Raw genomic sequence first — 14,576 nt, 5'->3', positions numbered from 1 at the left:
TGTTAGTGGTATTGAATCGTATCTTTTGTCATGTCTAAAAAAGTTTGACTTTAATTTAGGATGGAACTATATTTGCAGATTTTATCACACTCTGATATAAATTAATTTCCTTTTTGTCTCTACCCCTCCTCACTTTCTCACACCTTCCCCCTCTCCTCTCTTTTCTTCCATCTTTTCATGCAAATCTAATTGTTCAGTATCAGAATTTGCAATATATTTTTAACACATTGTTAATCAACCTTGCAATTTTTTGTCTCGCCTGCATAGCAGTGCGAGACTATAGGCGCCGCTTTTCCGACGTCGGCGATGGCGGCGTCGTCGTCAAGATTGAAATCTTAACCAAGGTTAAGTTTTTGAAATGTCATCATAACTTAGAAAGAAGTATATGGACCTAGTTCATGAAACTTGGACATAATGGTAATCAAGTATAACTGAACATCCTGCCTGAGTTTCAGTTCACATGACCAAGGTCAAAGGTCATTTAGGGTCAATGAACTTAGACCATGTTGGGGGAATCAATATTGAAATCTTAACCAAGGTTAAGTCTTTGAAATGTCGTCATAACTTAGAATGTTTATGGACCTTGTTCATGAAAATTGGACATACACTGTAAGGATGATAGTGTATCACTGAAGGTCTTGCCTGAGTTTCAGGTCACATGATTAAGGTCACCTAGGTTCAACGAACTTTGGCCATGTTGGGGGTATTTGTGATATCGTCATCATAACTTTGACAATTTATGGATCTAGTTCATGAAACTTGGACATAAGAGCAATTAAGTATCCCTGAAAATCCTGTGTGAGTTTCAGGTCACATGACAAAGTAAAAGGTCATTTAGGGTCAATGAACTTTGACAATATTTGGGGTATATGTGGAAATGTCATCATTTTAAGATTTTATAGATTAAAAGTTTACATAGATCTAGTATATGAAACTTGGACATAAGAGTAAACGTGTATTTCTGAATATCCTGTGCATGTTACAGGTCACATGACCAAGATTAAAGGTCATTTAAGGTCAATGAACTTCGACCATGTTGGGGGTATTTGTTGAATTGGCATAACAATAGAAAGTTTTATGGATCTACACAATAGTTCATAAAATATAGACAAAGGGTAATCGAGTATGAATGATTGTTTTGCACACATCTTAGGTCACTGGATCATGGTCAAAGGTCATGTTGGGTCAATAGACATAATATTTTATTATGATACAAATGTTTTTTTTTAATAATTATACAGTAGGGCATTTTCACCACAGATGGACACAGAGGATAAAAAATCAAGTTGATATTCATGTCAAATGCTTTATGTTTTTTAATAAAACAAGACCTGAAGTTTCTGAGACAAAATTTTTTTCCGACTCTGGCAGCCATTTTTTATTTCAAAATGGCTGCCAAAGTATGGATACAAATTAGTGTTGAAAATAGTATATTGATACATATTTTGTTTTGACAGATTTTTAAAGAACAGGTTTGATCATGATGTTTTCACATGTGATTTAGCTTGCTATTATAACACTTTTTAAAATCCCACAGAAAGAAACACCAGTAATTCATTCATCTGATAAAAAAACATTGATGAAGTATGTGATATGGTATGAAATGTCAGTTACCAAAAACATGAACTTTTTTTCCTCATTTCCTGGAAAAGAGGATATATTACATGAAACTTGGTAGATTTCCTCTCTAGGTAACACCCCTCCCTTCTACACCAAAATTAAAGATTACCAATTAACAATGAAGCCATAGGGTACCATTAAATATATGTAATGTCAGTTACCAAGTGGAAAATGTAATGTCAGTTACCAAGATGTAATGTCAGTTACCATGATAAAACGTTGAAATGCAAATATGTGGTCAATTTTATGGTGAAGAAATATTGTATACTTGTTATTTAAGTCTTTCACTTAAAAAGTCACACCAGAAGGAGCTTGCTATTGACTTTTAAAAGGTATAGTTCACAAGGAATACTATATGAAATTATGAAGGAAGTTGCATTCCCATATTGCAAAAAAAAAATACTATGAAATTGTTTTGTACATGCACTTACCAAGTACCTAATTGTTTGTATCAGACAATTTTTTTTTTTTTTTTTTTTTTTTTTTTTGGGGGGGGGTAGGGGGTACTTTTCCCAACCTATTGCCTAAATCTGCAACATTTTTAAGCTTAACATTGTGATGAAGGGGATTTCCAGGGTCCCTTTTTTAGTTTCTAGGATTCTTTTGAGCATTGCCTTGCTAAAAGTAAATTCCTGGTTTTTATACCTGTTAGTAGTGTGGATGTGTGATACAATTTTGTTTTTGGTTTACAAGTATAGATGAAAAGTGAAATTTGACAGTTCTGATCAATGTTGCATGGATCTACTAAAACTTTTTTTTCTTCTAATTTACAAATAGTTCAGTTTCAGTTTAGAAGCTGGAGTTTATTTTTTGTTGACAGCTTAAAAAAGAAATTAGCAAAGAAAATGATTAAACAAATTATGAAGAGAATTGAAATGCGACAGATATGAACAAGCATTGCTTGCACTGACCAGAATAGAAATCAATGAAACTTCATGGCTGCATGAGCTTCGGGGGAGGGATACGTGTAGGCTAGGGGAGGAGACCCTTATTCATTTTGCCTTTTTTGAGGGGAGGGGGAGGTTGGAGAAGGAAAAGGTTTAAAAAGTCAATATAAAACTGATGAATATATTATGGGTGCATAGTCAGAAAAATCCATGTGTACAGTCAATGCAATATTAAATTAGTATAGGAAAACATGTAGCTGCTATGACCCACCCCCCTCCCCCCCCCCCCCGAGTAAGTAAAACATACATTTCTTATCTTTTGATAATTAAAAATGTGAAGTATTATGAAACTTTTATAATTTTAAAAAGCCTTACATATAAGTACCAAGAAAATTATGCCTTTGAAAATCATATAGCACTGGTCAATGTTAATGTGTATTGTCAGTTACCGAGAAGTAATGATAAAAATGTTCAAATTAAAGAAAGGAATTATTAAAGAAAAAGAAAGTTTTTTCATTGAAATGTTCCTAGAAACTCGGGTATACTTCCACATCAAGCTCACTTTCATGTGAAGCCCTGCACAGAAGATACAATGCAATGATTCCACACATTTGACTTCCATGTGTTATCTCTATGGCAAATTAAGTGTAATGTCAGTTACCGTAATGTCAGTTACCAGCATGGTTGTGGAAAAATTATCATAGCCCCCAAAAGACAAAAACGAATTGTTTAATATTTTGACACATCTTAACCTAGTAACGGAGGTATATTTACATATTCAATTTATTACTCTATCTACTCAGGGACATGAGATATTTCAATTTTAATGAACACCCTGAAATTGCATGTCCTTTTGCGTAATGTCAGTTACCGACACATTTTTGCTTGCTGATGCGTAAAAAAATGTGGTTTCATAGGAAAACTTAGTATCAGAGTATACAGCAAGGTTCACTTTATTAACTATATCAAAAGCAAACTCCCATCATTTGTTGTTTTAGAGATACACACAATGAAAGGTGTGAAAACATTGTGCCGTGTAATGTCAGTTACCGTGAAAATGCCCAGTAGCTGTTTTCAAAGTTAGCACTGCTGCTATATTGAATCGCGTAATGCAGGCGAGACTGCCAGAGGCGTTCCACTTGTTTTGACAATTGCACCGTGCCCATTGCTTCTGGTTTTATTTCCTGAATAAAAGTGGAGATTAAGGTCGTCATAATGTGAAAATATTATTTTAAAAATGAATGAAATGTCAGAATATGATTATGGTTTTAAGTTAATGTTTGGCTTAATGTGCAGACTTTCCATGGGAGCAGTTGTCATAGGAGCAAATGTCATGGAATCATTTCATTCACAAACATGTTAGAAATCTGTAAAACTTGGGTCCTCTTCTCTCTGATAATTCATTTTCATTCATGAATGAATGAAAACACTAAGTAGGAACCAGAAAATTTTAGCTAGCAATAAACAATATTTGAAGACATCACTTTCTACAAATTATCCTTTTATAACTTTTGACATTCCTTTATATTGTATTTGTTCCCTCATTTTTGAAGTGCTTGTATGAATTGCATCAAATGAAAGAAGAGGTCCAAAGATTTTCAAATTATACATGATGAAACATGGTGATGATAAATGAGGATGATGATGGTGATGATAGTGAATATGAGGATGATGTTGATGATGGTGATGATGATGGTGATGATGATGATCATGATAGTGATGATGATGGTGGTGATGATAGTGATGATAGGGATGATGATGGTGATGATGATGATGATTATGATGATCATGAAGATGATTATGATGAAGATGATTATGAAGATGATGATGGTGATGATGATGAAGATGATAATAATGATGGTGGTGATGATAATGATGAACTGTTGCTGGGATAGCACCATGATCGTCTGGACGGTGTGTGCGCTCAATAAGATATCACAATTATTGTTATCATTATTATTATTATAATGATAATGACGACGACGACGATGGTGATGATGATGGAATGATTATGAGAAAAGGAGATATTAACATATTAATTGGGTAGGGACTGCAGAAATGAATTCCACTCGGGATAAACTCATTTGATAGCATAAACAGATTGTGAAATCAAAATAATGTTTAAAAAAGAGTGAAGTTGGCCATCATCTCGGATGATGGCAGATAAACATTGTGTGCTTTGGAAAATATTCAAACAAAGAAAATGGTACCAGTGATATTTGTTCGATTGCAATTTTATTAATTCACAAATATCAAAAAGATGTTCATCTTTTAACTGCCTTTGTCACATATAATTCAAGCGAGATCAAAATCGTGGAAAAGTTTACAGATTTACATTTTACATTGGTACATAAAAACATGATATTGAGATAATTTGAATGCAATGCTTCAAGACTCGCTCTAAAAAATCTTATAAAAATGAGTGGGTGGTAAAATGAAAAAATCTGTAATGAAAAAGAATGTACGCTAATTGAGATATACATGTAGCCTATCCATGAAAGCCGTCAATACATACATTTATGTACAATATTTGGAACATCTTTCACGTATTTACAACATGCTTCGAGTAGTACTACGTGCCTTTGGTTCGTTTGTCTTTATAATTTAAGTTAGAAAATAAGATATATGTAATTCTGAAATATATAAACATTAATCAACATTCGAATCTGTACAGTCTGTACAGCAAAATGGCGGTTAAAAAAAAAACACACAAATAGACCCATTTACTGACTAATTCAAACTCATTTAGATTACATACACGATTTGCCTCACATTGCTCAGTGGCATGTCCAGGGTTCTCGAGTGGTTTAGGACACATGTTTGTATTTTTATTTTAAAAGCAAGCGAATTAAAGTGAAAGAGGAGAACAAAAAAAGTTCATAAATCCGAAATTGGTCGTCTTAATTGTCTTCAAAATCGTTAACAACAATCAAGCAAAGTAAAAGAAAGAAAACTCAATATAAAAGTGGACACAGAAGGGAAAATGACATGTTATTCTTTTTGTATAAATTTGGATCAATTCATGCCTCTGTGCATACCTCCAAATTATACTCAAGAAACAACATGTTCTACTGTAACACAAAGTTTTGTGTCATGTTGCATGAAGACAGGTTTGTCACATTTTAATTACAAAGAACGGTTTTTTTCAAAAACACAAGTTTATGACTTTATGCTGTACATACTGTATGTATCTTACACAGATCTAAAATAAAGCACTGTTCATTGACAACCATTACTCACATTTCATTTTAAAATTCAACGAAGGCCATAGAAATTATTGTATCATGTTCCAATGGTAAAAGTTGATCAAAATCTGAAAATATGAGTACATGTATGTGCATGCCAAGTTCATACTAAAAACTTCAGATGTTTGACTGGGCATGCTGGGTGAGCCGTTTGGTTTCATCATACGAGGCTACTTGTCCACCATTAATGGCACCTTAATGATCGTTTGGTAATCATGAAGCAAATTTATTTACATTCATACCAAAAACCTTATATTACATCACGAAATATGGGATAACATTATACGTACAGATGACAAAATCAAATCATGTAAAATACATTCGAATTATATATATTCCTTAAATAACATCTGATTACTCCAAATATCACATTAACTAATCTGCTAATAGTGATGTTTTTCACCTGCTCATTTATTACACTGATTTCTTATTATCTGCGGATAACAGAATTAATGCCCATATTACAATGTTTATATTGATGAAGATAGGCCTAATATATCATGATGAATCTTCCTAGAAATGTATGTCAAATTCTATCTTCTCTAGTCTGAAATCATTGTTATAACAGTAGAATGTAAAATATAATTTAACAAAATCTTATTAAAAAAAACCATATCCTGTGGCACGTTGCTTAAAACTTGCAATCGAATTCAAAACTATTCCAGCATGTCCAGCGCTAAAATTATTTTCTTTCTTTCTTTTTTTCTTTCTTTCTTTCTTACTTACTATATTTTCTTTCTTTCTAACAGAAGTTTTGATTGGATTTTTTTAGATTTTCACTGGCAGAGATACGATCTGCGATTGAGAATACTTTTTAGGTTACAGAGTTTTCATCTACCCTTAATCTTTGATTTTATGCACTATTGCCCCTGGTCAGTAGAAAAGTTTTTAAGGCTTCATGATAAAGATTAGATGCAAATAAAAGTTAACATTATTTGTACACGATGTAATAAAATGCATATTTCAGTGTAATTTTGAAATTATCATAAAAATCAAGCAGCTCAGGAAAGCAGTTGAAAGACTATAAATATGAAAGACATTTGTGCGGTTACGGGAGTACATTAGTCTACAAAATCAAATATGAAAGACAATGGTATATAAATTTCTCATACTATTCTAACATAACTATCATGAAGATATTTGTATAAAAAAACGACGCCAGTGCCTTTGGAAGTATACATAATAATATTAGCAAATGTTAAAAAAAAATTAAAAGAGAACTTTGTCGTATCATAAAAAAGTCAATTCGACCATAACACTGCAACAGCATTCTAGATAGAAAGCCTTAAACATAGATATGCCTCGTACAAAAAAAAAAGTTTTGACATTTTATTGGATTATCTATCGATTTAAAGAATATTTTGAACAAATAAAGCTTCATATACATGTAATGATCTGATCATGATAACACTGGAACTGCGAACATGCATTACACTAGAAGCGTGGTGATTACACTGATAGATCGTGGATTTTTTTTCAGGGATGACAGTAATCTACAACTTCCATTTACATTCAATCGACATCAATTATGAAAATCAATCATCTAAAGAGCATGTGGATGTTTAATATACCGTGTCGCATTGTTTTTTTTTTTCTTCAATGATGTTACACTATATTAGAGCGTGTCACACTTACCAAAGCCATGCAAAATGTTATTCATTCAGAACGAAAAGTTCACCAATATTATAATTTCAGTATACACTGTAAATGTACATGATAAATTCTTCATGATTGATCGTAGGTTACCTATATATATTTGATAATTGTTCAGGGGTCTTTGCAGAAAACGTTATCAAATGAAACCTGATTTTTAACCAATCAGAGGGACGTATTTGAGTTGTGATTGAGTTATACATGTACATGAAATTGCAATCAAACACAAATCTTTGTTGTAACCAGTCTCCAAAGCTAATTATTTTGATTGATAAACCAACATGTCCGATGGGCAAAATACGACATCACAAATGAAATAAGGCCTGTGCTTTACGGAGCACGTTTGATTGATTTGACCGATAACGTTTTACATTGTAAATATGGACAACTCTCTAATAAAATAACAATAAGCATGCTCGAAATTGGCATTTGACAGAGTACTTTTAGTAAACAAAGAGCTAAATGGCTTCTAAGAATAATGAATAGCGTGCTAAAAACAGAAAGTATATAGAGACAAGGACTCGCTCAACTAATGCTAATTATCATAAATACGTTTTAAAGGCTCACTGCTATAGCTGAGTGATGATTTTCTTTGGTGATTCAAGGATAGTGTCTCTGATAATAATCAGCATTGATCTACAAGTATTGCGGTATTTTGGTCCGTATCCAGCTAGCAAATCTGCATTTCGCCCTGGAGAGAAAAGGGTAGAAAAATAACACAAAATGTGAATGCTAAAATAACCATTTGAAATATCTGATTCATTTTCCCCAATAGACTTGTATACATGTAGTCACATGAGGAAATTACAATGTCAAATTCCTTTGTCATTGTAGTAGATAGGCCTTTACATCATTTACATGTAATGATAAAACACAAACAGGTTCCATAATAAACACGCACAAAAACTGATGAATCGTTTGTGATTTTTTCTTCTTCAAGAAATCACCAAGTTAATGGTTTTGTCAGATATCTACTGAATAAGGCGCCACATTTATGTGTTTTCTAAGTCCGGAGGATAGATTTGAACAGAGTCTATCCGGTAATGGGTTTGTCCTCAATAGGTAAGAACGTTTTTGGTATCATTCCACGAGTGAATGTGGTTGTGTAGAATTGAGTCAGATGAGAAGACTATTAAATTAAAGTAAAGCGAAATAAATCGAGAAATGGACAAAAAATACTGAAACCCAGAATTAATTAAAAAGGTGAAAAGAACAAATAATTGCAACAAAAGTACAAAAAAAAGAAAATCAAGTAAATGAGAGAGAGAGAGAGAGAGAGAGAGAGAGAGAGAGAGGGAGATAAAGACTTTAAAGAGAAGGAGAGGAACATGTTTACAAGGGATGTTCTAAATGGTTATGTTGATATCAAGCAGATGCGGCGAACATCTAAATCGCTTTATTGTTTGAGGTTTTAAATGACAATCAAATTGATATATTTTAATTTTTCACAAGACGTTACTTGAATAATTCATTTTTTTCATTACAGCATCAAATTCTGCTTGTATCTGGTAGCATCAAATTTATTAATTTGATCCAGTTTGACGATCTCGATTTGAATCATTAGAACCTGCATGTAGTTACTAGGGCTCTATAGTTACAAACATTAATAGTTTTCGAAGCAATAGAATTAATATAAAACTTGAATTATACATGAAATTGTATTGACATAAAAATAAGGATCTGAAAGGTTTTTGTAAGTAATTATTTCGCCTCATTTCAATACAATGCCAAAGCACATTAAAACCCAAATCAGCTACATGTTAAACCTTTCTATTTTAGATATGGATTTTCAACATGATGATGATGAGGATGATTACATAATAATGATAGTAGTAGTAGTAGTAGTAGCAGCAGTAGTAGAAGTAGAAGTAATTATAACAATAATCATAATTACAATTACAATAATCAGGATAATGATAACATTCTAATGATAATAATAATAATAATGATAAAAATAATTCTAATAATCAATGATATTGATAATGAAAAGAATATTGATATAATAATTATCAGTATTACTACAATTATCATAATTAAATAATGATCAGAATATTGATTGCCGCAACATTATGCAAATTTCACTGTTCCTGACAGTAACATTCAATTGGAAATCGCTGCATAAAGCTATAAAGTGTAACTGCAAAGTATTTTTAATCATATAAGTACGATATAATAAAAAAAATTACGATAGTAATGTGAGAGATAAATTGGAATTAAAAAAAAAAATGTTTTATTATCTGTATATGAAGAAACTTATGGAAGTATAATAGGGCCCCGTCTTACAAAGAGTTGCGGATGATAATATAGAAAGTCAACAAAGTCAACATATAAAATGCATGTTTGTTAAAAAAAAATCTAGATATGATGTATATTCAGAAATTCATAGATTTCTTGACAAATTGGTGTGTTCTCCTTTGTTTTCAAAGGACACTTTGCAAATTTCCTTTTGAAAAAATTATGACCCTGATGGATTTCCATATATAGAGATACGATTGATTGGATCAATCGTAACTCTTTGTAAGACGGGCCCCAGATCATGCTTTGGATTGAAATGAAAGAAGCCAGAATGTGAATTAAAAATGACAAAAATACTTTGTAAGTGAATCCAATAGATAATTATCTGGATAGTCATTTTTATACAATACACCATAATAATACGTTCAATATGATAATAGTGAACATGGATTTAGATGGTACAATATAAGCTCCATCCATAAATTAAGACAGTCTTCTATAAATGATTATCAGTTGTATTTAGATGTAAATAATTACGATGAACCTTGAAATATATTCCGCTTGGTGTACAGAGAGAATTAAATGCACCAATGATTAATTTTTATTTCGAAAGACTATCATGCTTATTGTACCAGATTTCTCTCCGTAAAGATATGTACAAAAACATTGCGGAACATGCACGGAGATAATTTTTGCTCCAAGCAAATACAGCAGAATAAAGTCAGACTTTTGATACCAATCGATTAGTTGAACAATAGGGGTTTTTGTCCTTTTGTCTCTCAAAGCTCTACCGTTTGAGAATAAAGAAAGAGAAAGTGCATTCCGTATACGTGCAAATAAGAGATAGCCTTGAGAATTGGGGAAACGATTGAAGACTAAATTTAGATTCCACATCACTGTGATCGAGATAAGACTTGCTATGACTATAAAACGATGAAGGTTGGGATCTTCTAGACTTGAAAAATGATTAAGGTAGAGGAAAATAATGATAGCAGCATATTTTCTGAACTGTCGAATAGTCTTTGAGACAGTACCACGTTCGATATTTTACTACCATTATTGCAATTTTTGATCAAAAGTGCATACTAAGCAAAATTACATGTACTCATACTGATATTAACATTTCTGTTAAATCAATATAGATATTATTATTATCATCATCTTTTAAATAAGTTTTATTATCGAATATCATTGTCTTTAATATTACCATCATTACTATCATTATAATATCACCTTCTTTAGTAGTTATCATCATCATAACTATCATCACCATCATCATAATTATTGAAGGGAGTTAAATTTGAATGTATTATATCATAAGTATGGAAGTACGTGAAAGAGCGATACAAGCTTGTTGACCAAAAAGTGGGTTGATGTCATTTCAGTCGATCTCCAAACTTTAAAATTTAAGATGGGACGCCATTTAAAGACCACATTATTTTTACAGATCAAGCAAATTATAAGTATGTCGGGCTTATTAAAAGATGCGAGTTTTCAAAGAATCGAAGTAAAAGGACCTTTTTAATTGAGCAAAATTGTTACACTGTTACTTACTTTGTCTATATGCCATAACATCACTTCGATCTTCCTGAGCCCTCCTGTGCCTTAGAAGATGAGCCATTATCTCTTGGACTTGATGAATTACTATGTATACTCTTCCCACTGGAATGTCTTTGTCTCTTTTCTGACTCCTCCCTGCTCCTAAGACCACGTCCAACTCCATTACCTGTACTACTGACGCGCCGCCCTCCTTTGCTACTGCTGGTCCCGTTTGCCCCTCCACCTCCTCCTCCCTTGTCCCCATCGGCAACGCCTTTCTCTGATGATACTCTTCTTGAGTTGCCCCCGAGTCCATCATCGTCTCTACCAGTGATATTATTAGCGTTGTTTCCGCTAGTAACGGCTCCTTTCTTAGATCGCTCTTTTCCATTTGATGTTATTTGGTTTTGTTCCCTGATCGGTGATGAGGTATTTGTTGAAATAGTTTCACCTTTGCTCACTCGTCTCGCCCTTCCTTGCAAATTACTATCTGAAGATTTCTCAGAAGGTTTTATTTCATTCGAGGGAAGGTCTCTTTTGGAAGTACTGTTTTTCTTTTGCCTTCCAACTTGCTGGGGAGCAGGGCTAGTAAAACTAGGGTTGGTTTTACCATCTCCTTGTGAATATTTTTGGTAATGTCTTGGGGAGTATTCCTTATGCGCTTCTCCAAATTCCCGTTCATTCCGTGGTGACACCTTCGCGTCACTTCCGGGCGTCGTAGACTTCAGAGCATGAAAATCTTCCGCCCTCCCCAAAGACAACTGAAATTGTGATATTGCAGTTTTGCTATCGGCCGATTCATTAAGATCAAACAGGCCATTGTCTTCTCCTTTCAAAGGCATGCTACTGTCTGTATTAAAACTATCTTCCTCGCTACTTTGCACGACGCTAAAGAGTGGTGGGAGGTAAGGTGGAGGACGCCTGCTGCCTCGTAATTTTTCTTCAGACGCGAAGTCTGCAACCTCGATGTCTCCACCATCCTTACTTCCTCTAGAACTGACCTGAAGCTGTAGCCCATTGGACGTTGGAAACAGTACAGGAACATTGAACGATCTGCTGAGTGTCGATCTGTCAAGTGTTGACCTATCGGTTACAGATCCATCACTTCCTTCGGCCCATGAAGAACGAACTCCTGGGATACGGTTCCGAAGGCCGTTCTCTGTTATTGCATTTTCCCGACGACATGCGATAAAGTGTTTGCATTCTTTCCAGGATTCTGGCCAGGCGACCAGAATGACCACCGGAACCAAGAAATCATAGATAAATCTTAAGCATGTGAAGATTGTCCATACCACCCCAGGGATCATCGTTACCCCAGAGTACACATAGATCATTCCTAAAATATGAAATGGCCCTATTAGCAAACACCACAAAAATATCAAAACACCTACTGGTTTCGCGTGATTAAGTTCTGTAGCTTGTCCAATGGGTCCAGTCAGTTCGCCATACCCTGCTTCAGCTAAAACATTATCCCTTGCGTTTGCTTCAGACGCTAATGCCACAATGTAGATATAGCAACACATTATTGTCACCCAAGGAGCTATGTTGCATAATAATGAATATATAACGTTGTATGCTAAGTTGTTTTTGTACTCGACAGAGCAAAGATACCTGTCTTCGAAATAGTCACTCTCAACGGACGTGACGACGATAGCCAGGGTAAAAGCCATTGAATGGACCCATGCGTATCCAGATATCAAGTTAGCTCTCACCCCAACAGTCTTCCTGATGTAACTATCCGAGTATTTCAAGGACAGCATCCTGTCCAAGACTAGTAGCATCAGACTTAGGATAATCTGGGTATGTATCAAATTACCGATGAAAGAAGTAACGTTACATAGAAAAGTAGAATCCAGCCATACTCTACCGTCAGAGAGCATCGCTCCTATGATGAAAGGAGCATTGAAGAGGCAATCACACAGGACTGTGATGGCAAGGTTGTTCAAGAAGGTGTAAAGTGCTCGACCGTGAAAGCATTTATGTCGTAAACCAGCGATGACTCCAAGGTTTCCGATCAAAGCCAAGGCGGTAATGATGATCATCAAGACACCAGCAAAGATCCTCAAATCACTGTCCGTGTACGCTTCCGATGACGGTTGCACGATCGCACTAGTAGTCGGAGCATCCAACTTGGTCGTACTCAACCCTTCATCTGTTGTCGACAGGGTGACAAATTGCGTCACCGTCGTACTTGATACATTCGACGAAATACCCGTTACGGTCGTTACGTTCCATAACGTCACATTAATGGTTGTAAAGTTTCCTTCATCAATTAATGTGCTTGTTTCGTTATCACCACTCCCCCACACTTCCGTCGTTGATTCAGTCGTCGTGTCCATGGTAATGTCTCAATAAAATTATTGCATTTTAACAAAGCCATTACTGGCAAACCAAAGTGATGACTCTCATGTCGACAAGGGAACAACCACTGTCTGCCATTGAATTTTGCATTTACTATGTCCCCTATTGATTAATCGATCTCTTCCCCAATGACATTGAGATGAAGGGCTTAATAGTCGAGGATGTAGGTCAATGTTTGCAAAATATATCATAAGCGAATTAAAATAATTTCACTCAGAATATGTTTTGGTTTATCTCAGAAATATGCGATTGCTCCAGCAATGTTGCTTTAATATAGTGGTTAAACGGGTATATCATTACCTACTCCTAACCGCTCCTAAAGGCTCTCCGGTTTGTGATGGTATGTAGATACATCAATGATACCTCAAATTTCATGATAGTATAACGAATTTGCTATACAGGTGCGTATTCCACTTTCCAGAATGATTTTAATCGTAGCGAGAAGCGATATAGAAACTATGTACTCCAACTCAACAACTGATCACTTTCACCATTGCCGTCTGCGATGTCTTAACTTGGTATGTAGAATTATCGATTTCTTAATGTCGCGGATCACAATTATAAGTGTCTTACACTGCTCCTATTCCACCGCATACTTTGCTCAAATTCTCACTTTTCCTCCGGTCATTGTTGTTAATGAATCTCCAGTTATAGTTTAGCTGATCTTTTGGTTGTATGCTACCTCAGATTTCTATTTGAACCCAATGGGGAAATATGTTTTGGTAGTATATCGTCTGCTAATGCATGTCATATCCCGCGGGATTCTCCATTGTCATGATGTTATTTACTTCAAGTTCCACCCGCCAGTAAATACCAGTGTTCAATAGCCGTGCGTACACTCTGGTATACAGTTGAAAGATATTAATGCATAGCATTATGTACAGTAGAGGTTCGCCGGTACGGAGGGTTACGTGGGACGCAATTTGCATGACAACAAGAACGAGGCGCCGAGAGCAAAAGGCGCCAGGCCATATAGACAGTAGAAAAACCGCAGCGTATTATTACACACTCGGAATCACCCATACCTCACTCTACT

At 34.6% G+C, this 14,576-nt stretch overlaps 1 protein-coding gene across 1 annotated transcript; it reads right to left on the bottom strand.

The window, feature by feature from the left end:
- Positions 1 to 4,725: 4,725 nt before the first annotated feature.
- Positions 4,726 to 14,576, bottom strand: LOC129273390 (uncharacterized). The gene is made up of 2 exons (XM_054910418.2): positions 11,195 to 14,576; positions 4,726 to 8,096 (listed from the first exon to the last, which is right to left on the bottom strand). The coding sequence occupies exon 1, from the start codon at positions 13,516 to 13,518 to the stop codon at positions 11,215 to 11,217; it is 2,304 nt and encodes a 767-aa protein (XP_054766393.2). The 5' UTR covers positions 13,519 to 14,576; the 3' UTR covers positions 4,726 to 8,096; positions 11,195 to 11,214.

Source organism: Lytechinus pictus, chromosome 12 (assembly GCF_037042905.1).
Source record: "Lytechinus pictus isolate F3 Inbred chromosome 12, Lp3.0, whole genome shotgun sequence".
In the NCBI taxonomy this organism is placed as follows: Eukaryota; Metazoa; Echinodermata; class Echinoidea; order Temnopleuroida; family Toxopneustidae; genus Lytechinus; species Lytechinus pictus.
Note: the sequence above shows the minus strand (reverse complement) of the source record. Positions and strands in the feature narration are given on the sequence as shown.